Here is a 12,186-nt window from a genome sequence, read left to right as displayed (position 1 = left end):
TGATCATATCCGGGTCTTTTGTTATAGGTTTTTTCTTAAAAATTATCTTTTCAGTGTGTCTCTCTATTCCTAACTTGTTCATCTTATAACTTGTGTATGTTTCTCTTATTTTGTTCTCGATTTCGTTGCTGATCTCATTATTGGTATGTTCAATTTTATCATAATTATTGTTAGTTATGTGGTGGCTGAGTTGTCTCTGTAATTGTTTCATTCTATTGAAGTTGCTTTTTTTAATGCGTAACCAGGTTTGGTTGGTTATTACTTTTATTTTATCTTTTGTTTCTTTCCATTTATTCCAGTTGACGTCATCTTTTATTTTATCAAGGGTTGCTTTGATTTCTGTCTGGAACGTTTTGTCGGAGAGGATGATGTTATTAATTTTGATGTTATTTGCTTTTCTTATGGTGTTGCTACTGCTAAAAGTAATACTAATGATCTTGTGATCGGAAAACTTTTTACCGAAGTTTAACAGATAGTTAGAGCTGTAGTTGATGAGTTTTCCTANTTCCAAAGACGACTCCTCTTTCCTCTCTTCCAATCCGTGGATAACAACATTGTTCATCCTTCTCTGATTGTCCATAGCATCCAGTTCTCTCTCAAAAGAAGACAATTTTGTAAGAATTTTATCCGTATTCACCGAATGCCCAACACCGGTTACCTCCCCTCCAACCTTTGACTCAACCTCCCCCAACCTCACCTCGAAATCAATCAACGCCTCATCTACATTTTTGAGCCACTCTGTCAGGTGATCCAGTCTTCTGATGAATTCATCAACCTTACCATTCAACGAAACATGCAAACGCAATAGAAGCCTAACTCCTTCCGCCACATCAAAATTTGAATCCTGTAATAAATTCGCAATATCCTCTTCACCAGAAGTAGTCTCACCCCTAAATCTAGTTGTTGATCTTTCCGGAACGGTTGGAGAAAAAGTCTTCCTCTTCCGAGTCTGGGACATATTTATAAAGTAAACTTACCTAAAAAAAAGAAAAAAACAACAGTTTATATCGCTCTTTCAAAAAAATCGGATAGTCTCCCCTATAAATTAATTAAATAATAAAATTAATTTTTTTATTTCTAATTTTTACCGAAATTCGAACGTGTTGACGCGTCTTTTTAACGTTTGTTCGAAATTCGTCACACGAGATGATTCGCAGTTCGATTGTGCTTCAGCTCGGAGTCGGACGTGCTTTTGTCCAGCTTTTCGATTGCGTTGATTGTTTTTGCTGTTTGCGGAGTTTGCTAAAGAAGACTTTAGAGAAGAAAGATTTTTAAAGTAAGTCTTAGTCCATATTGATCCTAGACGTAAGCATTTATTTAATGTTGCCAGAAGACATCTCGGCCCATGGTTCGATGGACGGCCGATTCGATTTGACTCTTATTCTTATAAAGGGGGCGCCAATATAGTGTCGCGGCCCGGGTGCAGTTATGTTCGCTACGCCATTGTGTTTATTATTACGCCACTGATGTTTATTGGCAATAAATTCTATTAAAACTCGCGGGAAAAAAAAGTATGCATAGAAGTCTATGGTGTAAATAGTAGTAGTAGTGGTTTGGATAGTACTGATCACAAAATTAATTTTTCATACGAATAATTTTTTAATATTCGGGTAACTGGTTTCGACTTATTTCTACTTAAGTAGTAGTTAAATACTGTAATTAAGCGATTAGGGAAGTGGAGACACAAATAAAACCCTGCCGAAAGAGCCGGAATTTTACTTAAACAAAAGCTGTACCGAATCAATCTCTAGCTGATTACAGTGTGGACTGATTTCTTCGTAATATTAGATGTAATAAAGACAGACATTTTTCCAGTTCAATGAAAGTGACTAAAAGTTGTAAATTTTGGAAATTTCCTTGGACACCTGTTCTTAAGACGAATTAGTTAGAAAACAAATGACTTTTAAGTTTAACATATTTAGATTTTTACAGCTATGATGAGAAACGTTTAAAATTTACAACAACCCTGTCGCGTCCTTTGAGATATACTAGTGATGAGACAATAGAGACAACCGGTATCGGCACCCTCGGGATTTGGCAAGCATGCACGCTCCGCACACCTACCAAGACATTCTATTTTAACAAGTTTTTATAATTTTATTTTTAATTTTAGTCCTTACATTCTAAATTGCTAGTCATAATATATTTGTGAAATTGAAAATTTATTTCAAAAAAGTTTTGGCTCGAGACCGTATAATGAAAAAGAAAACATTATTAAAAGAGAAGGACTAATGCCTAAATATTGAAAATTATAACGAGATAGTTACGGCTAATAGATATATTATATTTAAATTAGTAGATGTTATCGAAGCGAGAATTGGGCGTAGAGAATCTATTAAATCTAATATAACAGAGGTAATTATATTGAACTCGCTTATTTATTGCGTTAGATAATCTATTAATTAAAAATACATTTAGAGAAGTCTACGGTTTTTACTGGCTTATCGAACAAACGAATACGAATAGACTCTAGACCATCGCTGACTGGCTGTCCCTGGAAGTCGGCTTCTTACAGAAACACAGCTTCCCTATCATCAAATGTCACGGCACGCTACTGGTTTATAGACATGCCGAAGATGTTCTTCGATCACACACGTACACACACATGCACGGACACATCACTGTACACGAAGATATATATGTTAAACATATACACCGTTTAACATTTACTCGAATTCTCGCACTCGCGCGTCAAGGGCCTCGTTCTGTGTAATTTCACACAATGAAACAACCCGAACATTCGCTTCCCATAAATCCAACCTCTGGGTCCTCGTCTCGGGAAGTGGAAATGCCAATTTTAAAGATTAAAACGCTTTAAATTGGCGGCCGAAGGGTTTCTGGTAGTCACGCCTTGCGTGGATTAAATAAAAATTTCACACATTAGCATTAATAATCGTTTTGTGGTGAATTTTTCTGTTAAATCTCTGGTAATTTACTACAGTAAGAAATTATCTGCGCTCGTATTTCAGTATTGCTAACTCTTACCTAAGATCACTAATTAAAGATCTTGGTGCTCGTCGTATATTTCATCACACTCGCAATATGGCAGCTGGTGATTTTTTTTGTTTTGTTTATGAAGGGCACGAAGAGAGGACCGTTTTAATTAATCTTACCCATGCTTGGTTTCTGAAGATCCACAATTTGGGCTGCCGGGCTGTCTTCACACATCGGGTACAGATTCTTGAACAGTTCAAATTCGATCTCTGGTAGACTGAAGTCCTAACCGCTCAAACATCCGGCTGTCACCTTCTTATATTAGGTGTTGAAAGTATTTAACAAGTAGCGACACTCGCATATAAACAGTTTCTTATTGTACAGTACACTAGACACTTGCACATAAATTGTTTTTAGTTGGCCCGCAATGTATTATATCTCTTACATAGTATATTATTTCGGCGAGAAATTAATATTCGATGTACGTACACCATTTTGTTCACGACGCTTTTTAGGAGATTAAACTGCTTTTAGGAGAAAAGTTTTAAATTGAAATAACGCGACTTACGGTTAGTTAATTAAAGAAGAATTTCAACAAAAACTTTCCTTCGGTAGAAGGCGGTGTACACCGAATTTCCACGGGAAAGCCAGTTACTCTCTCAGGTTTTCCTTTGCTCGGACTCAAAATCTCAGGCTGTCTGTTCCGGCTTCGAAAAGCCTGACAATTCCTTCCTTTAGCCTCGATATTTACGTCCGAAGTGGTCCGTCTCTGCAGCTAAAAGACGGTTCTCCTTCCCGAGCGGCATTAGTTCTAAATCATGCCGCTGCGGCGTTAATACCCGGAAGTTTGATGTGTGGTCGAAGAAACCTACTCTATCCCCGGGCCCCATACAAGCTCTAGACTAGTAGTGTAATTAATTTTAATTATATTTTAATGAAAAAAACCAGTCTTTGATCAGAATTAGGACAAACATATTTATAATAGCTATATTAATTAAACAATTAGGGTAATGTAGTGTGGACATTATGGGAGTATATTTTTATATATTAATACGTAACTAGATAGCCAGTTAATTAAAACTAATTAATAAATTTAAAAAACTACCACAAATTGAACTTTCGGCTATTGGCGCTGTTTGCCGTAGCGGCATAATTTAGAACTAATGCTCGATCAGGTGTAATGTTTCCCTTGTTCTTGTGTTCGAGCACGTGACGAAAACAGTGATGGTCGCTCGGTAAGTACATCTACGAGTTTTCGCGTATAACTCGGTTTCTTCGCGCTGCCTCCCCCCAAATATTCTCGAGAAATGTCGCTAAAAGATGTTTTCTAGTGACTTGTCTTAAAAGACAATGAATAAGAGACACGTGACGTAATGATTTTAAACTTATATAACAATGATAAATTAAGCCAAGGCAAGTTATGAAAATTACATTAAACCATTGCAATGGGTCCAATGAAATATATCATTTGACTAGAATATATATATATATGAAATGAAAATGTGTGTGTATTATAGGATACTATTGGATGAAATCACAATAAAAGCATCAACCAACATCTATAATCCAGTTAAAATGAACCAATAATTGATTCATTTTAACTGGATTACGGGTGTTGGTTGGTGCTAATATAAACACCGACGGAGACCCAATACTGAGCGAATGTACGCCCGCGACTGCCTTAGACGGATCGGGTTATAATTTGGATATAATAACTGTAGATTGACAGATATAATGTAAAATTATAACTATTAATTTTAATATGAGATGGCACGCCTAACGCCTCTCTGTAGTTGAATTCGTTTCTAATCTACAATCGTTATATCCAAATTATGGCTCGATCGTTTACGGCAGTTGTGGGTGTATGTTGGTGCTTTTGATGCGTGCATAGTTGTATTAAATAAGTATTGAATGAAGATAAACGAGGCAAACGAAACCAATTTCCGGAACAAAAATTATGAGAAAGTTTGACCGTGTTAAATGGATGTCTTCGGGTTAATACGCGGTCAGAAATATTTGCTTTCTCGATTTTTGTGCCGCAAATTGGTTTTGTTTGCCTTGTTTATTAAGTATACCCAATTTTGTGTTGTTGATTATATTGAACGAAGGGTAAGCAAGTATGTCATTTTTCATATACTAGTATATTTGTTGTATAAATAGTATTTGTCGACTATTATGATGTTATTATCGCTAAGTGTCATCGCATTGAAAAAATTGCATTTCAGTATAAGTTACATTTTCTTTCAGATAATACAAAAAATAATGGATTATAAAAACAAGGTTATTGTATATGAAAATTTTATAAATGATGTTTTAAAGGAAGATTTAAAGTAAGTTGTTTTCCATTGGCTTTAATAAAACTATTTTAATCATAGAGAGAACATTAAATTATCAATGTATTTTTCAATTTTAAGAAAGATTCTGAAAGAACGTGATCGAGTGTGCGGCAGATTAGCAGAATATTTACAATTACAGACTGTCATTGAAAGACTACAGGTAACTTTTGTTTGTTAGTATAGCATTTGAATAATATAAGATTAATACTCCAAAAGAAATAAATATACAGTAGTAAAAACTACTTTAATAGAGTAGGAGTTACCAAGAAAACTTTGTTACTTTTAACTATTATTTAGTTAATTGTAACAATAGCAGAAATTTAGAATTTGTTCCATTTTAGAACAACTTTGTTATATAAAATAGAACAAGGGTATTACGAGTAGCTCCTGATGACAAGTAACTAATATTTGAAAGTGATTATGATATCCTTTCTGAAGTTTTTGAATTTATTCTTATTTAAAGTAAATTATTATTGTAAGCAATAACAATATCGTCAAACTTATATTCAAATACCTATTAAAACACAATGCAAGAGTAAATTGATTGTTTTAAGCTACGTAATAATAATGTGAACAAATTTTAATATTAAATAGCACTTCTAGCCCACAAACTTTAATTTAGATTGAATTAGATAGCCTAATAAATAGGTTTGTAATAAAATGGAGGATGTTTAGTTTAAATAATTATCCTAGAACTTAATTGCTAAAATGGTTAGAAACCGGTAAAATAAAAAAAATGTAATATTAAATAGACAAACAATATTTTAACTTCTCCTGGATCTTAAAATGGAATATATATTTGGTGTTTTTGAAAAATTAAAAAAAAGAACTTAAAAAATTTAGATATTATTATTGTAGTACCAAATCATACAAGAACCACAGCAAAAATTATTAACAGTAAATATTAGGTTGGGGAAAAAGAAATCCATTATTTTGTTGCTAGATGGCTGTAGTGATATATATCTTGTAAAATATTGATGAAACAAGTTCGGAGTTGTGCTCGTTGGAAAAGTGACATTCTGTACTAAAACAAATTCTTTTACAGTTTTTTGATTGGTCGATTCAGTTGTGAGTTATATATAGAGTGTAAAAGATGGAAGTTAACAAAGAGAAAATTAGTTTGTTTTACAATTTTGCTTCGATAAAAGCGAAAATGCAAGCCAAGCGGATGAAATTGTGAATGGTGTTTATGGTCCCAATATTGTCATAGCCAATTATGTGCAATTTTGGTTTCGTCGATTCTGTTCCGGTAATTTCGATGTTAAAGATGCACCTCACGCAGGTAGGCCCGTTGTCGAAAATGTCGATAAAATCATGGAAATAATTGAAGTAGACCGGCATGTTAGCAGTCGTAGCATCACCCAGGAACTAAAGATTGACCACAAAACAGTTTTAAACCATCTGCATAAAGCTGGATTCAAAAAGAAGCTTGTGTTTGCATGCCACACGAATTGACACAAAAAACATGGATCGAATTTTCATCTGCAAAGTCTTGTCCAAACGGAATGAAATCAACCCATTTCTTAAATGGATGGTGACTGGGGATGAGAAATGGGTTACACAACAATATTGTGCAAAAACAAATGTGGTCAAAGTGCAGTGAAGCGGCTCAAATGGTGGCCAAACCAGGAGTAATGACCGGGAAGGTTTTGCTGTGCATTTGGTGGGACTGGAAAGGAATCATCTACTATGAGCTGCTTCCATATGGCCAAACACTAAATTTGGATCTATACTGTCAACAATTGGATCGTTTGAAGCTAGCGATTGACCAGAAGTGGCCAGAATTGGCCAACAGGAGAGGTGGTGTGTCTTATCAGGACAACACCAGGCCACACACATCTATAGGGACTCATCAGAAATTCAGGGAGCTTGGTTGAAAAGTTTTGATGCATCCACTTATAGTCCAGACCTGGTACCAAGCAATTACCATCTTTTTTTTATCATTGCAAAATTTCCTTAGTGATAATAAATTGGCATCAAGAGAAGATTGTGAAAATCGCTTAGTCGAGTTTTTCACCAATAGGGATCAGGGTTTCTATGAGAGAGGCATTATGAAATTACCTTTAAAATGGCAACAAATTATAAAACAAAACGGTGCATATTTGACCCAAGTCGGACAATCCAAACCACGTTAAATAAAGTATTGAAATAAACAAAAATAATGGATATCTTTTTCCCCAACCCAATATAATAATAATAATGAACATAATGATTTATAGAAAGATAATGTAGTTTATTCTCTAAATTGCAATTGTTTACACAGAAAAATATATATTGGGAAAACTGGAAGAAAACTAATATGCCATTAAAAATAATTTAATCTTGTCATATCAGTGGCACAACATTGTAATAATAAAGGATGTGAAATTATAAAGATGGTATTAAATTTATACTGACAGAAAATAATCAAATAAAAAGAAAATTACAAGAACATATAGAAATTTTGAAAGTGCATGATGATGATAGAATGGGGTGGAGCATAACTGTATTACAGAACTTGAGAACGAGGCAAAGCATATGGGGTGAAAGTCACATTGTTTTGTAAAAAACAATGTGACTTTCGAAACTTCAAAATAATGTGTAAAGGAAATTGTAATAAATCTGTTAGAGGAGTTGGCTTTGTATTATTCTTATGAATTGGTTGTAAGGTCTTATTTTATTATTTAATAACAGAAGGGTGTGAAAAGATTGGATTAATACCTTGTCCTAATGTAATGATATTTAAAGGAAAACTAATTTTTAATAATGTAAGTTTATTGATTCAATTTGTCCTTCAGTTTATAATATAATTGACAATAATTTAATTTAATAGTGGAATTATCTCTCAGAATTTGGAAAAAGAGAAATTTACAATTAAAGAATTTTGGTTCCAGATAAAATATAACTCTAAATTCTACTCTAAATAACTCTAAAATATAACTCTAAATATAAATTTATATACTCTGCAATTTTGGTTTTAGTATATTGTAATGAATTAGTTTTATGTAAATAGTGCACTGTATATATATGGAAAATGTTTATGGATATTAGTACAGTAGACCCCCCTATAACGCTTAGATACGTTCCACGCTAACCGAAAATTACGTTGTAGGAATGATTAAATACATGAGCCAATCGCAGCCCGATAGGTGGGAACTTTATGGACTAAGGCTGTTCGAAAGGTTTTCTTCTATAAAATTAACCGATTCTAGACTAATTCCACTCAACATTTCCAAAATACGTATAATTTTTTGGGAATAATCTGTATAAACTATGCTATAAACAAAAAATTATAGGATTACTTACCGAGTGTGTACCGTTCGACTACGCCGTTGCTGAAAGCTGGTTTTCATCGCGGAACAGCACATGAATCGGCGGCCTCGATTTCTAATAACGAATTTTTGGCAGAAAAATAACTTGACCTTTGGAGACATCATTAATATAAATAATTTTTATGGCCGTTGAATAAGAAGTGTTTCTTTCACAAGAAATGTATAAAATTAGTGCTGTATTAGACTTACGGTACCTAATTTACATACTGTACAGACGATAATAAACTCAACTTACTAGCCTAAAATCTCCGTAGCGTGTTGCCAGGCGGCAGAAAGCATATATATAATTATAATAAAGTTACAATAAATTAAGTTAATATATAATTATATATACAGTACCTAATTTATATATAATTAATATATAATTATATGTACAGTACCTAATTTATATATAATTTATATATAATACTAAACAGACGATAGCAAACTCAATTTAGCCGCTCCGTAGCGTGGCGCAGGGTCGGAGGAAAGTAGTTCGGCTGCTCATCCACTATTGGTCCAGACTATCAATCTTGTCGCGAAACGACGTTATAGGAGGTATTTTATACGAAAGTTTCTACAATTTTTTCGCTACGTTATAGGAATTGTCGTTATAGGAACGTACGTTATAGGGGGGTCGACTGTACTATACTATATGAATGTGTGTAGGCTGAGAGGGGTCTTTCTACCCGAAATGCATTCCTACTAAAAATTTGATTGTGGTCAATTAAAGTCTATTTTAGTATAATCTAGTCTATTTATTCCAGTCAGCCTCTGATGTGATGATAAGTCCTCCATTTTATTACAATCCTATTTATTAGGCTATCTAATTCAATCTAAATTAAAACAAATTTTGATTTAACATTGCTTTAACAGCAAAATCCATTATTCTGTAAGATTATCATATATGACATTTGATTTGTGGATTTTATATACGGTGGAACTTCTATATTCGTCATTAATCTGTTCCTAAGGATCTAATGAATGGTCTTGGTGGATATTAGTAGTATACTATATGAATGTGAGTAGGGTGATGAGGCTGATATGGAAAATGATGAATGTATTGTATAAACAATTCTCATAATAAATAACTGATAACATAATAAATTCAATTAATCCATTCCCGTCCTAAAAAAAAAGACGATAAAATTTTTATTCTGGTAAAACTTTGTATCTTTATTGTACTAAATAAATACAGTATAGTGGTAGAAGGGGAAGAGGAGTAAGATTGTTATTGTTTAGAAGCCATATCATCAATTAAAACATTAAGGTAATTCCAGTTATGATCTCGGCATATTAAATTCTTTGGCTAAGTTGGAAACACTAGAGAGGTTGCAACCGAAGTTTTTGTCTCTAAAACATGAACATCGAATGCCTTGAAACATCTTGTAAGCCTAGAAGTTTGATAATGGCATTTGGAACATCGAGCATTATTCCAATGATGTTCCAATGCACAAAGCAGACTGATTAACTATAACTAGCTGACATAATGTTGCCAACTCAAAATTCAAATTTATAGCTAGGCCTTTTTAAATTAATTAATAAAAATATTCAAATCTCATTGTTTCCATTAAAATTGTATGGTTTTCTTTATATCTAGATAGCATTATAATTTAGCTAGGCCATTATAATTTAGGTAATTTGCATAGCTAATTGAAATCCACTAAATTGGCAACATCAAGCTGATCGGCACGGGCATGTGATTGTAGCGCACTGCTGGTATTGGGATGACGACAAATATGGGGGAAAAGTCGGTCATCAAAATGTGACAAGTATCGAATATTACGAATATAGAGGTTCCACTCTATTTGATTTTTAAAAAACCAATACTGTGATTAACACCATTGATAGTAAAAGCAATTAAAGAATTTCAAATAATCAAACTTACATTACAAGTATTTTATTATAATTAATAGCAAATCACAAGTTAATTTCATAGGTTTACTTTAATAATAGAAAAATATATGATATCAAAGAAATGTCATATTTAAAATTAGAATGATTTTTCTTCTTCAGGAAGAAGAAGTTTCGGAAACTTTAAAAACTAAAATAGATATTGGATGCAATTTTTACGTCCAAGCGGTAGTTCCAGATTGCAAAAAAATATTTCTGCACATTGGATTTGGTTTTTACTTGGAATATACATTGGATGAAGCTATACGGTTTATAAATAAGAAAGTTAAACAGTTGAATAAGGAACTCGAAGAATTGTCAAAAAATTCTGCCAAAGTCAAAGCGCACATCAAATTAGTACTTGAGGTATTATCATTTGTATATTAGTAAATAACGATAAAGATTATTATTTTGCAAACTGTGACAATAATATAGATTTATTTTATCTTTAGGGATTAAGAGAATTGCAAAACTTGGAAGCCCAAACAGAAAAACCAAGAAGAGAAATATTTTGATGTAATTGGAAATTTATTAAATGTATATATCTTGTAATATGTTATTTGTAATGATAAATAAATATTAGAATATATTTCTTTGTTTCTATAGTGATTGGTTTAATGTATCTATATTTCAATTTTCTAGGTTTTTCAGGTAAAATAAATATCACCTACTTAGAAAATTTAGGGAAACAGATTATTAAAATTGAATACCTTAAGTTTTTGTTGCATGCTTTTGTATTTAAGATATGTATAGTACATTAGATCAGATAAAGTAGCAGCTAGAAACTATCAATTTCACATAGAACTGGAGAATAGCAATTACATACAACATTTTTAATTCAGTGCTTCTGAAACTAGTGGCCATAGATCTGTAGGGAACCAAGAGACCTCAGTTGGGGACTACAAAATATTTTAATGCATTCGGTATAAAAGGTTAAAATATAACAAAATTTGTTTCTTATGAATTAAACTTTTTAACACCAAGGAAAATTAATGTTTTTAAGCACTATTATTTTACTACTTCGAGGATTAAAAAGTGCTTCTAATCATCATTTTGGTTATCAATAAGTGCTAAATTAGCACGATTCGTACGTTTTATTAACGAATATACATTTGTAAAACATTAAAAGACTGTTAGTAGTAAATATATTAGTTATAAATGTTAAAACTGCAATTGTTAATTTCTAAAATACTTTATATGAATGCAAGCTTATGCAATAAACTAATTTTTAAAATAGAAACTAAAGGAACCGTGAAATATTTAAATTAGATTTACAGAACCTTGGTACCAAGCTTGACGACGGTTTTTGTAATATTAGCAGAAAGTTTCATAGTCATTGATGAAAATATAATCAAAGCACTTAAGCTTTGATGTAAATTGCTTCAGAAACTCAGTTGTGTTCAGTATATTTCAATTTTTTTTTAATGGTCCTTGATTCAAAGATGTATTTTAATGCATTATTTTTCAATTAAGGATTTAATTATTCTTATTACTAGACTGGTATTGTTTTTATTGTGTACTATACATTTGTACAAGGAACAAATTCCTCTTTTTTGGATAGATATAGTTACTTCAATATAAAAAACACTTTACCTGTAGTTATGTTTGATTTTCCTTCATATTTTCAAATTACACTTTTTGTAGAGTATAAACATAGCATACAGCAACTAATTGTTCACACTACTGTACTAATGTTAATGTACTAATAATAAGCATATATGTTTACTATTGAA

General features: G+C 32.3%; 1 protein-coding gene across 2 annotated transcripts; it reads left to right on the top strand.

Annotated features, from left to right (window-relative positions):
• The first annotated feature begins 1,161 nt into the window (after window positions 1-1,161).
• Window positions 1,162-11,037, top strand: LOC111629874 (protein UXT-like). 2 transcript variants are annotated; one of them, XM_023373796.1, is made up of 5 exons: window positions 1,162-1,276; window positions 5,182-5,264; window positions 5,349-5,430; window positions 10,580-10,819; window positions 10,906-11,037. In XM_023373796.1, exons 2-5 carry the CDS (start codon window positions 5,197-5,199, stop codon window positions 10,966-10,968), a joined length of 453 nt encoding a protein of 150 aa, XP_023229564.1. In that variant the 5' UTR covers window positions 1,162-1,276; window positions 5,182-5,196; the 3' UTR covers window positions 10,969-11,037. The 2 variants fall into 2 exon arrangements, with proteins under 2 accessions (XP_023229564.1, XP_023229563.1); XM_023373795.1 differs by having other exon boundaries at window positions 10,577-10,819.
• The last annotated feature ends 1,149 nt before the right edge of the window (window positions 11,038-12,186 follow it).

The sequence above is a fragment of the Centruroides sculpturatus genome, unplaced genomic scaffold, assembly GCF_000671375.1.
Source record: "Centruroides sculpturatus isolate CEXI.00-Female unplaced genomic scaffold, Cexi_2.0 scaffold548, whole genome shotgun sequence".
NCBI classification, from domain to species: domain Eukaryota; kingdom Metazoa; phylum Arthropoda; class Arachnida; order Scorpiones; family Buthidae; genus Centruroides; species Centruroides sculpturatus.
The sequence above is the reverse complement of the archived record's forward strand: the minus strand, read 5'-3'. Positions and strand labels throughout refer to the sequence as shown.